Source organism: Antennarius striatus, chromosome 7 (assembly GCF_040054535.1).
Source record: "Antennarius striatus isolate MH-2024 chromosome 7, ASM4005453v1, whole genome shotgun sequence".
NCBI classification, from domain to species: domain Eukaryota; kingdom Metazoa; phylum Chordata; class Actinopteri; order Lophiiformes; family Antennariidae; genus Antennarius; species Antennarius striatus.
In genome coordinates, this window is record NC_090782.1 from 11,442,476 (window position 1) to 11,454,987 (window position 12,512).

The following is a 12,512-nucleotide window of genomic DNA, read 5'->3' on the forward strand; positions in this document are numbered from 1 at the left end:
CAAGAAGACAAACTGATTCCACTCCCTCAGCTGACTGGCGACAATATTATTGTTAGCATGTAGTGGAGAGCAGATCAATATAAACTGCGTGTTTGTTTGCATTTACTTTCAGCAAAACTGTCGAGATGAAATTTGCTGTCACTGTACCGAATAAAACTTTGTGTATGAAAACACGAATGTTTTGAATCGTTATCAATCCTTTATTCATTTCTAGTTGTTTGGATCTACCATCTACTGACTGGATCAGCTTCTGTGCTGCAGCCTTGGCCAGGTCCCTTTACAGATTTTGAAAATCAGTGAGGAATGAAGAACGTGAAGATGGATGGTCTGGTTCAGTCTGAAGGATCACAGAAAATTTACTTGATGGATTTTTGTGAAACATGGTAAATACATCTGCATACAAAATGTCCTTAATCCTTTAAGTATTGTTTTTGGTATATAACATGGACAATGAAGAAAAGTCAAATAAAATTTATAAAGAATCACATGACTACTAAAAGTTATGTCTAAAGTTCAGTGAAGCTAAAACATATACCTAATTGATGAGATCTGTTCCAGACATCAACCATAGAATCAGCAAAAAAAAAAATTTTCACTGAAATCACAAAAATTTACTTGTAATTTAAAACTACAATTGTCAAATGACATGACTGTGTCACAGATAATACATGTGGAATGTGTGGTAAAGCTGGTATGTGTGATTTGTGAGATACAGACATTGAATTTTGGAGCGAGACAAGTATTAAAACTTGACAGTAAATCTAGGTCACATTCATTTTTTATTCATTTGTTTAAAAAAATGAACACAAGGAACAGAAAAGACTGAAAACAGTTCCAAATGTGATTTTGAGTTCTGTCTGCGATCCTCAGGGCGGATCATGTGATGAGTTCAGTAATAAAATGAACGATTCCAGCTTTTGTTAATAAACTCAGGCACAACTACATCACTGAAGATCACCTCAAGGAATGTAATTATCCTGTCTCACACATTTATCCCATGACTGAAGGTACTAATAATGTAAAACTGTATCCCTACACACAGAAGGCTTTGTGTCGATAAAAACTACTCCACTAATGGACAAATCTAAAATGGGAACAAGTCTGTTTGTTGTCTGTGTACCAGAAGTCGCTGCAGCAGATTCTAGATCCAGTCTGGGTTCACTTACTGCAACTTTGGACAACTTTGATTTTGCAGTTGAAGGATCAGTGAAGCAGTTCCTTCTGTCAAACGTTATTTACATCACGATGTGGACGTGTACAGCAGTAATGAGAGGCCAGTATGTTTGTGTGTGTGTGTGTGGGGGTATTTCATAAAGACTACAAAATGTAACACTAACATGATCATGGCAGAACTGTTCCTCTTAGCAGCACAGAGCTACGTTCTCCTACGGAACCAACAGGGAGATGTTCTTGACGACCGGCAGGCATTTTCTGTCATTTATGGAGCCGCATGAGCTCCAGTCCGGTTCCTGATGGGGTGGAATGGGGCTCAGCCATCAGCTGTCACCTCTGCATGGTGTGTCTGGAGCCCAGCGACTGTTTCCCTGGACTGACTCCTTTCCTCGGGGCGTCTGGCTGATGCAGCCTGGCCAGGCGCCGGTGCCTCCCTCTGGCTTCGGGCTCCGAGTCGCTGAGCTCCAGGTCAGGACAGTAGCCATCGCTGTCCTGGTACGATCTGGACGTTTTTACTTTGTGTTCAGACGAGGGTTTAGCCCACAGCCTCTCCTTAGCCGAGCCCTCTCGGGACAGTTTGTCCGACGCCCGGAGGTCGGCTGTGGTCCGTACCAGGTTAATAGTTGCCTCCTTGAAGGACCTGCCAAAGTGCTCCATGGCGGACTTACGAAAGCTGCTCTTGTCCAGAGGCTGATGGGAGGCGTCCTGGCCGCCGGGCGTCTGGCAGGAACTGTCCTTCTGAGACACAAACTTGTCAGCGAGGCCGTTGGGTTTAGCCACACACGCTCGGTCCAGGTCCAGCTTGCTGTTACTGTGGGAGGGGTGTCCGTGCAGCGCGGCCTGCAGCGCCAAAGGTTTGCCCGTGAGTTTAAGGGGCGGGGCCGAGCTGGATGATAGGCGCCCGTTGGAGCGTTCCTCTCTTCGACCGCGCGAGTGCATAAGAGGCTTCCCCTGACCCAGTCCTTCACCCGCCAGCTCAGTAACATTCCCACTGTTGTCCGGGCAGAGCGGCCCGTTGCCAAATTTGGAGCTGGGATTTCCATTTCCAAGACTTAAGGTCTTGGGCATTTTCAGCTTCAGAGTTATCCTGGGAGGGGGGTGGAACAGAACGCTCTCTGCTGGGAATGAAGAAGGAAGGCCTGCTGACATAAAGAGACTCAGATTAAAAAAAGATTGAACACTCAAGAACTTTTTGAATCAACTGTTCTGATAATGCTGACAGAAGAGCAGAGGCCTCACCAGCAGACACCTCCTGGTCCATGAGCTTCACATGGAGGTTGAACATCTGCTCCTGGGCTTTACTCTGCAGAAGCTTCAGTTTCTCCCGTCGACTCACCATGTAGCACAAGTTCCTGACCTGCTCCATGGGAAAATGGAAAAGACAAAACATTCACATTAATACATGCTTGATTAAAAACAAGGCTTCACTATCTAAATAAAGTGCAATGAAAATAAATCAATAAAATTTCATACATCCCTACAAATATCAAATGGTATCTACCCAGAATATGGCAGATGAGTGCATAAAGACTTCAAACAGCTAACAGAATGATCTTAAAATACACCATCCCCTGTAACTAGGGTTGGGCTGGGGCCAGAAAAACAAATCTTTTTTTTTTAAACATTGGGAGACGCTGATGAATATTTGGAACACTAACCCTTTCCAAATCCTGCCGCAGGTGCATGAACATGCGCATTCGTGTGTGGATGCTGTCCTCTTGAGGCTGAAGCACCACGTTCTCCTCCTCCTCCTTAGGGGGCAGCAGAGCTCTGTTGAAGTTGGATTTCCTCTTCAGCTTCCAATACTGGTAGATGAAGTCTGCCAGGCGGTCTGAGAGCCCCAGGGCTTGGGCTACCTCCTGCAGCTGGATCAGAGCGTAGAACTCCTCCTCCAGCTCCTGCAGTCTTTGCGCCCGCTGACCGACCTTCTCCACCTCTGCAGCTGGTTTGGAGCGAGCTGGGCTCAGGCCAGTCTCCCCTGTTTTAGACTTGCTGTGCTTGAGGCAGAATGACTTGAACTTGACTTCATCTCCTTCATCTAGAATGGTCTTCATCTCCAGGCTGTGCTCAAAGGCACACGTCACGTGAAAGGGGATGGTGCAGTTCTTTACAGAGCACTGGTAGACAGGTGGAGGCAGGTTATCATGTTAACAGGAAGTCACTGGGACTGAGGTCACAGCAGCATTAATAAATTCATTCAGTATGTAGTGTTGTGTGATTGTTTTAGCGGCACAATAAATTTTTGATTAACAAAAATGTACCTTTTGCCAAATATATTTTAAGTTAACACCACTCTTAATTTTTTACACTAAATATGAAACTACAACAAGGAGACTGTCTGCTTGGAAGCAGCCAATCTGCCTGATTTTACAAGAAGATAAGAAACAAGCCAGTACAGTGCTCCCTCATTACTCGTGATTAATGCGTTCCAGGAACCACACGTGAATAACAAATTTTGCGATACAGGGACAAAAACTATTTATCTTATTATTTAAGGTAATTTAAAAGTTTATGAACCCTCCCCATACAGATATTAAACAACCTTCTATCTGTATTACCTTTTCCCACACGCTGATCGACTGTTTAAAGCACTTCCGGTTGCCGTCAGCCAATAGAATGCACATATGGCATCACGTGACTACCTACTAAAAATCCGCGATGATGTCAAGTCGCACGTGTTGATGCACAAATGCGCGAGGGATTACTGTAAATACCTCAGTTTCATTCATTTTCTTGAGCAAGACAATCATAATCATCTTGTCTTCAGATGATTATCAAAAGTACAGGCCAAAAGGCAGCTGGAACCTATCCCTGTTGGTAATGAGAAGAGGGGTACACCCCGGATAAGACGCCTGCTCATCGCAGGGCCACACAGAAGACAGACAACCAAACAGATAATTTGGTGTGACCAGTTCACCTAAGCTGCATGTTTTTGGAGGTTTGAGGAAGCCAGAGAACCCAAAGGGAATCCATGCAGACATGAGGAGAACATACAAACTCCACATTAACATTTTATGAGTGTGTTGTCGCTGAGTGCAGGATTACAATAGTTTCCAGACTATAAACTGCTACTTTTTTTCACACACTTTGAACCCTGAAGCTTAAACAAACACACAACTAATCTGTAGTTTTTTTACGGGCCAACGGCTGCAGGAAGTGTTCTAGCAGGAAGTACGAGAGCGAGCCAGATGGGTTGAAAAGATAATGCGGCGAGGAAGACGCTGCTGGAGTTTGATTGTGTTTTGCACATCATGAACACCCCTTATGACGAAAACGCAAAGAAAGACGTATGATGCCGCTTTTAAGTTAAAGGCAATCGATCTGGCTGTCAATGTAGGAAACGGAGCTGCTGCATGTAAACTTGGCGTCAATGAATCGATGGTGAGACGCTGGAGATGAAGGACTGACTCAATCCAAACATCCCATGTTACAACACCTCAAAACCTGCGACTTTATGGTCAAACTGCTGCGACCTATGGATGTACAAAATTTTCAGCCCTTCATTTCTCTGGTAAGGTACCAGCTACTGACTAGCTGTAGCTTCATAATTAGCACACATAGACAAGAGTGGTGTCTAAATTCTCGTATCGCTCTTGAAAGGAAAGAGATTATCCACAAACAGGGCTTCATAGAACCATGACCCTTCAGTAACTCAGTGATGTTCCACTGATGGAGAGTTTCTGGAACGGAAATGAATGTCTTCTACCTACAATGAAGCAGGGCAAGCTAGAGCTTCTAACCCAATCAAAGGAGGTATTTATTGGACAGTTTGTACGTGGGGAGATGTTTCGGGACGGATTCCTTAAGGATCGCTGTGTTGATGTGGTTACAGTACACACTAGTGCAGTCCGTGAGGACACACACTCACCTGGATGCAAGCACCCGTCTTCAGTTTACACAGACTGCATATGAGGGACCAGCGGCTGGGTGGGATGTGGGACACTTTGGTGATGGGCTCCATCCTCTCAGGACAAGCGATGCTCACCTACCAACAGGAGAATGTCCGTCACAATAAGAGCTGATGCAATGTTTCCAGTAGAATAACAGATCTAAACAGAAAGCAGATGATATAAGTGTATTTACCTCCGGAATCCACAAGGCACAACTAACATGAGCCCACTTGGTGCCGGCACGAGTGGCCTTCATCGCACCACCCTTCTTAGGGCAGAGGAGGCACTGGGGGTCGAGGCCCAGGACACACGTCCTGCACAGCCAGTTTCCAACAGGCACTTTGACGATACCATAACAGGCCTGTGGAGAGAGCAGCGGGTTGGATCAGTTAATGACTGAAAATAAGAAAAAAACTATTTCAAGGCACTGATTTGGACTTAACTCACTGGCTGCCATTGACATCTATAGACATCAGTTACAATTTTCAATGGGGAGTCTGGAGGAGCTCGTCAGTGAAACTCTTAAATCTTATCTTAACTGAATAAGTATTTATTCTGAGGTGAAAGCACAGAATCACCTGATGCACACAGATGTTGCACTTATCACAGAACACCATGTCGTTGCCCTCTTCACTGTCGGGAGAGCGGCACACGTCACAGATGACGTCCTCGTCGTATTCAATCCCCAGGCCTTCCACAGTCTCGATGGCGTGTTTCATGTTGTCATGGCACTGCCTCTCCAGGGCCTCCATGGCTCGCTCCATCGTCAGCTCGTCTATAGGCTCCTCGCCTGCAAGGCAAACAAAAAGAAAACCCCAAGCGGTCAGACGAGCCCAGCAGACTGCTGGGGTGGCCTAATATGATGCTAACTGCGCTCTGCTGTCCTGACGAATTACCGCCGTACGATCCGCTCCCTTACCCATGAGCTGCAGCTCTCTGTTGATCACATGCAGCCAATAAAGGTCCACGTCGTCCAGATCGTAGCGACACATGGCCTCAGCCAGCTCTCTGATGTTCACCACGCCCAGCTCTTTGGACTCCTGGCTCCAGCACTGGATGTACTTCTTCTGGTGGGTGTAAAGCACCTCCTTGGTTTTCTGTGCAATAACTCTGAAAGCGAAACACACACAGTGAAAATCTGTCAGCATGAAACCTCAATAAAAACGAAGCATTCCATGCTGGGATATCTTGACGTCCCACCTGACCGACGCCTCTGGGATGGTGTCTGGACTGGCCAGCACCTGAACGCCTTTCTCCCACTCCTGCTTCCAGGTGTCTGCCAGCAGGTAGTAGTCCTCCGGGGGCACATGGTGGGAGTCCGGCAGCTTCATTGCACTGATCAGGTCTTTTCTGAACACCTGTGAGAGACGCGATGACGCACCATCACACAAACGACTGCTCACATTTAGCCGACAGAACGACAATAGGGACGGGGACTTACTTCAGCTGGTTTCTTCTGGTGGGAGGCGGGGGTTCCATGATTACTACCATCCTTGTTAGAGGAGAAGAAGGACGTAGAGGGACCTGCATAGATAAAGAGTGAATCAAAGAGTGGATACCCTAAACGATTTACAGTATTTTCTGAACTATAAGGTGCACCTTCAATGAATGGCACATTCCAAAACTTTTTTTCAGATATAAGGCGCATCTGTTAAAAGGCGTTTCTGATTATAAAGGTGCCCCTCCAATTGATGGCCTATTGCAAAACTGTTTTCATATACAAGGCGCACTGGATTATAAGGCGCACTGTTGGTTTTTGAGATAATTAAAGGCTTTTAGGTGCGCCTTATAGTGCAAAAAATATTGTATGTCAAGGGCTCCTCTGGATGGACGACTCACTCTCATTGTCAGAACTGTCGCTGCTACTTGAGGACTTGAGGCGTTTCATCCTGTAACATCCTGCGGAAAAAGACATTCACAACTCTTTAAGATATATCAACTGGTGGTGCTTAAAGTCACAGTGAATTAAACTTTAAGATCTTTTTTTCACTCAATCCGAACAAATAGTGACTCACCATAAATTTCAAATTGAAAAGCATGCTAGTAGATTCCTCTGATAAGTCCTTAACGCACTTAATGCTCTGTCTGCAAACAGAAATAAACGTTAGCACGACAAGCAAAGGAAGTAGTAAAAGAAAAAGATGTAGCAGGCGCAAAACGTTTGACTTTTCTAAATATAAGTGTTTGGCTGGAAACCGAACTGTGAATTATTTAGCACAGACTCAAAATAAAGCATTGAGCAGAAGTGTGCAGGCACTGGTTATGATATTAAACAGTCTCTGCTTACATTTCCTGCTCACTTTCCACAAAGCATGTATGATTAAGATGGAGAGTTACTTCAAAAATCAACATCAGAAGAATCATAGCACAATAAAAATGAATAAATAAAAACTCCAGTAGCTCTGGGATCCTAAAAGTGTTTGAAAAGAAGTTATCAAATGGCTTCTTTAAAGTAAAATCCTCTACTTCACCAAGAACTCAGTATCTGTCCTCGCTCCACCTTCCAGTCCAGCTCATCATCTGCGCACACAGGCAGACTTGTGTACCTTCCAGGTGGGGCACGTGGCTACGCATTTAGCTTGGCGGCTACAAATTTCTGGGCCTCCCCAGATCTGGTTTATGTCGTATGTTCTTTTTGTTTCTGTGTTTGGTAAAGAAGACTTATCCTCATAAAAATCTGACACCACCATTTCAATTTGTGTTCCTGAACCCCAGAAGCCACCAGGAAGTAGCTAACTGCATAAATTTAACATTATGGTTGTAATGGTGATGATTTGTCCAAGTTTTGCATCTTTTACTTAAATGCTGGCAGTTTAAGGTCAAGTCAAAAACAGCAACGGGCTTCCATTTTTGCTGAAGCGCTCAAAGGATTCAGTGAAACATTTCAAAATACGACGGGACTCAAACCCACAGCAGCCTAAATACAGTAGCAGGCTGTTCCAGCCTCACATTCCCGTCCGGGACAGGAGGGCAGGAGCATGAAGCCGGGCCAGCTGCACCACAGTGAGGACATGAATGGCTGCACTCAGGGCGTTAGGAGGCTGTTGGCAGATAACGCCCACACACACACACAAACACACGCACGCACACACACACAGCGCCACAGGTCCGTCGTCCACCCCACTGATTCACACACACTCTGTACTGTGAGCTGAAATCAAATATCATTTCCATAATTTATTGATCTGTTTAGTTTCAACCAACAGGGTGACTAACTGATATTTAATCTATGAAGCATCACAAACCTTTGGAAAGTGCTGATCCCAATTTCCTAGAGTTCAAAGCGATCAGAAAACCAATCAAAGCTTTAACTGACTCCTTGCTGCAGCACTGGAATATCATCACAATGATTCTCACCAGATTAGTGTATTTTTGTATAAATACAGGCTACAAGTCAGTTTCCCTGTAAACGCTGACGTCAGTCACCTCCCGACTAAATCTCAGCGCTGTTTTGGAGATAAAAATCAGAACTCATCTCCTCCTGACAGGAGTCTCCATCCCTGAACGCTGCAAACGTTGTGTTCAGGGACTCAAAACTCCTCATCAGACAATGCATGAACAATTAATATTGCAGATATTTCTCTGGATGAACTACATATACAACAGAAATTAGAAAACACAGCTGGTTGAATGCTTTTCACGATTACAGATTATAAGATTTTGATTCAACCATCACGGTGATCTCAGTTTTAAATGATTGTTCTGCATTTTCCGACTACTCCATCCAAATGCTGCCACATTTGTCTACAGAATCCAAAGGTCCCTGAATGCAGCACTAATATTGATTCTCCCTGAACCTATGAGAGCACAGCTTGTGACCATGTGACTTAGGGAGGCGGAAAGCCTTGGCAGCGGAAATGTTTCAAATCAGACGACTGAGTGAGGAAGAGTTTGAGGAGAAAGTTCATAAAACATTTCTCTTTAGGGAAAAAGAAACCTTGTCGGAGATTTGTGAATATCAAAAATTAGGATTCACATTTTTTCCCCACAATCATGCAGCCCTAGTGTCCATCATCACCAGCACAAAAACATCAGAAAAGATCTGGATTTGATTCGTTGGGGTAAGAGTTTGGTTCAAGGAACCATCAGTCAGACATTGATGGTGATCTGATCTCACTACAAATGAACACTGCTCACAAGTGGCTGTCTGTGGGTTCACCAGGGAGTTCAGCTATCCCATCTGAAGTGTGCCAGGCTGCTGGGGAGGGAAGCTCCATTACGGAGCTGTTTAGAAAAGGAAGGCACTCCATAAGGAAACCGAACGGAGGCCACAAAACTTTGAAAGTGACAACTATGACAATTAATGTTGAGAAAAGACACAACACTATCATTAAACACCATCATAGACTAAACCAACAACTACTATTAGAGCCAAAAAAAAAACAGTTTCAAAACAAACTTTGCAGTTTTGTCCAGAAAACAGATAAAATCTTACCGACTCCTTCTTTTCCTTTTGGCTTTTCCCATCAGGGGTCACCACAGCGAATCAATTGCCTCCATCTAACCCTGTCTTCTGCATCCTCTTCTCTCACACCAAATACCTTCATGTCCTCTTTCACTGCATCCATAAACCTCCTCTTTGGTCTTCCTCTAGGCCTCCTGCCTGGCAGTTCAAAACTCAGCATCCTTCTACCAATATATTCACTATCTCTCCTCTGGACATGTCCAAACCATCTCAGTCTGGCCTCTCTGACTTTATCTCCAAAACCTCTAACATGTGCTGTCCCTCTGATGTACTCATTCCTGATCCTATCCTTCCTGGTCACTCCCAAAGAGAACCTCAGCATCTTCATCTCTGCTACCTCCAGCTCTGTCTCCTGTCTTTTCCTCAGTGACACTGTCTCTAGACCAAACAACATCGCTGGTCTCACCACAGTTTTGTACAACTTTCATTTCATCTGAAACTCTTCTATCACACATCACACCTGACACTTTCCTCCACCCGTTCCATCCTGCCTGTACACGCTTCTTCACCCCTTTTCCACACTCTCCATTGCTCTGGACTGTTGACCCTAAGTGTGTCCCTCTGATTCACACACATGTATTCTGTCTTACTGCGGCTAACCTTCATTTCTCTCCTTTCCAGGACAAACCTCCACCTCTCTAGCTTCTCCTCCACCTGTTCCCTGCTCTCACTTCAGATCACAATGTCATCTGCAAACATCATAGTCCATGGAGATTCCTGTCTAACCTCGTCTGTCAGCCTGTCCATCACCATAGCGAACAAGAAGGGGCTCAGAGCTGATCCCTGATGCAGTCCCACCTCCACCTTGAACTCCTCCGTCACACCTACAGCACACCTCACCACTGTCTTACAGTCCTCATACATGTCCTGCACCGCTCTAACATACTTCTCTGCCACTCCAGACTTTCTCGTACAATACCACAGTTCCTTTCTGGACACCCTGTCATAAGTTTTCTCCAGATCTACAAAAACACAATGCAGCTCCGTTTGGCATTCTCTGTAGTTCTCTACCACAATCCATAAAGTAAATACTGCATCTGTAGTACTCTTTTTTGGCATGAAACCATATAACTGCTCACAAATTGGCATGAAACCATACTGCTGCTCACAAAAAAATCTTACCGACTATTTTTTCTAAATCAGAAACCAACTATTGTTGGTCGGGTAGCATACGCAATGGTTTCATTTCTTTTGAAGCCAATGATTGGGGCGAAAATGACCTATTTTCAGTCTTAAACGTGTAAAAGGCCCCGCTTGGAGCTGGGTGTGGTTAAACATAAGAGCTACATGCAAATCAGAACCTGTTCTGTGTTGATCTTTTCCTTAAACTGTCACCAGCAGACAAAATGATAATGATGACCTGAAATGAGGACTGAAATGTAAACACATGTTGACAATTAGGCTAGTTTGAAGTAATTCTAAAATTCCTTAACCTTAATTAAAATAAAAGTTTCCAAAGGAATCCTTATAACATCAAATCAATGATTAACAATAAAACACATGTGACAAAAGACTAGGAAGGAACTTTTGAGTGCACTCCAGTTTTAATAGGTCACTGTGGAATTTTACACTTTTAGCACAGGAATGTTTTAGTCAGACTACAAAAATGGTCACAGTGACTGTGGGATGATTTCTTGTGTGTGATACAACAGAAATAACTCAAACTAAATAATAACCAGCTGCTCCAGACAAAATGAAAACCAATCAGTGGGAGTTGAACCTTCACCCACTCTCTGCCCCACGACAGGTCAGGATCAGACCCCACCAGCTGAACTCCACTGCAGGAACCACTGCAGCTCCGGCCGGTGTGACGTCACACTGCCACCTCCTTACGTCACGTCACACAGACAGTGTAGTCTGGGTTAGCGCACGGATATGACATCACATTATAAAGACTCCAGTGATGTGACAGGAATTAACCAACAAACGAGCGATTAGTGCCGTGTTTACACGGGGGGACTCCTACCTGCAGCTGTTCTGGCGGGACGGGTGGGTGTCCGCCACCGTTAACTAGTCTGGACTGAGAACTAGTCGAACAGTAACCCGACCGACTCGCGACCCTTCCCAGACAGCCTCGTTGGCGCCAAACACGCTCGCACGCGCAGGCCTGAAGTGGGCTTCACTGCAGGCTGGGAAAAAAATCAAACATGGGCGCCACCATTACACAAAGATGTCACTTCCTAAAGCCATTAAGACAAATACCCACTGAGCCGAGTGAGATTGTTATGCAAAGCAGGGACCGGCGTGTTATGAGAGCCGCGTGGGCCACGGGAAATGAAGTGAAAGTGTTAAAGGACCCGGGAATGAACGGGAACAGGCCCCGTGGCCTGGACAGACCAACCAGGGCAAATCCTGGCACACCGAGCCGCACTGGATACACGAACATATTGTTCACATTCCTTCCCCCTTACCTCCAGTCCACGCTCCACCGCCCGCCTTACTCCACACACGTTCCCGTCCACTCACAGCTCCCACGATCCACGGCTAAAAACACAGGCTGTGCTTCCAGATGCGGATTAAATGTAGTTTTTCTGTATCCCACCACAGTCAGAAGCTCCAATCTGTACACCACTACGGAACAACAGCTCTATTGTACCGCGCATCCCGCCGGGTCCTAATCCCCGCCGACTCAAGGCATCCAGGGTGCGCTCGTTTTATGTCTTGGCGTCTCTCTTTTATACCACGTACGCAGAGTAGGTTGGTAACTAGCATAGCGAGTACACTATCTCCACCGAGGCCCGACCACCTTTCATCCAATGTGTCCGAAAGCGACTCATGGCCACATCCTAGGTTCCAAACAGTAATTTATATCTAGAATACAGGCTTCGTGATGGATTTAATCTTTTTCTTTGATTTTAATCTTTTAATTTAAAAAAAAAAAAATGTTTTTCTTTACCTCCAAATACTCACAGACACCACCTCTCCAAAAGACTATTACTATGCTTCCTGAAAAATTTCACACTAAATTTTTAAATAGCTTGTCC

At 45.0% G+C, this 12,512-nt stretch overlaps 1 protein-coding gene across 6 annotated transcripts; it reads right to left on the reverse strand.

Annotated features, from left to right (window-relative positions):
* Nucleotides 1-251: 251 nt before the first annotated feature.
* On the reverse strand, nucleotides 252-12,147 carry jade3 (jade family PHD finger 3). Of its 6 annotated transcripts, XM_068319234.1 has the most exons (13): nucleotides 11,940-12,147; nucleotides 11,495-11,657; nucleotides 7,079-7,148; nucleotides 6,903-6,962; nucleotides 6,505-6,587; nucleotides 6,264-6,421; nucleotides 5,983-6,173; nucleotides 5,642-5,853; nucleotides 5,257-5,424; nucleotides 5,042-5,158; nucleotides 2,832-3,290; nucleotides 2,413-2,530; nucleotides 253-2,315 (listed from the first exon to the last, which is right to left on the reverse strand). In XM_068319234.1, exons 4-13 carry the CDS (start codon nucleotides 6,949-6,951, stop codon nucleotides 1,504-1,506), a joined length of 2,367 nt encoding a protein of 788 aa, XP_068175335.1. In that variant the 5' UTR covers nucleotides 6,952-6,962; nucleotides 7,079-7,148; nucleotides 11,495-11,657; nucleotides 11,940-12,147; the 3' UTR covers nucleotides 253-1,503. The 6 variants fall into 6 exon arrangements, with proteins under 6 accessions (XP_068175331.1, XP_068175335.1, XP_068175333.1 ...); XM_068319232.1 differs by lacking the exon at nucleotides 11,495-11,657; XM_068319236.1 differs by lacking the exon at nucleotides 11,495-11,657 and having other exon boundaries at nucleotides 254-2,312.
* Nucleotides 12,148-12,512: the final 365 nt, after the last annotated feature.

Coding starts and splice junctions, on each gene's coding strand:
- jade3 (XM_068319230.1), bottom strand. CDS start 6,711: ATGCGCCTTATATCTGAAAAAAAGTTTTGGAATGTGCCATTCATTGAA. Junction 5,854..5,982: donor CAGAGAGCTGCAGCTCATGG/GTAAGGGAGCGG, acceptor TTTGCCTTGCAG/GCGAGGAGCCTATAGACGAG. Junction 5,159..5,256: donor GTGCCTTGTGGATTCCGGAG/GTAAATACACTT, acceptor TCCTGTTGGTAG/GTGAGCATCGCTTGTCCTGA.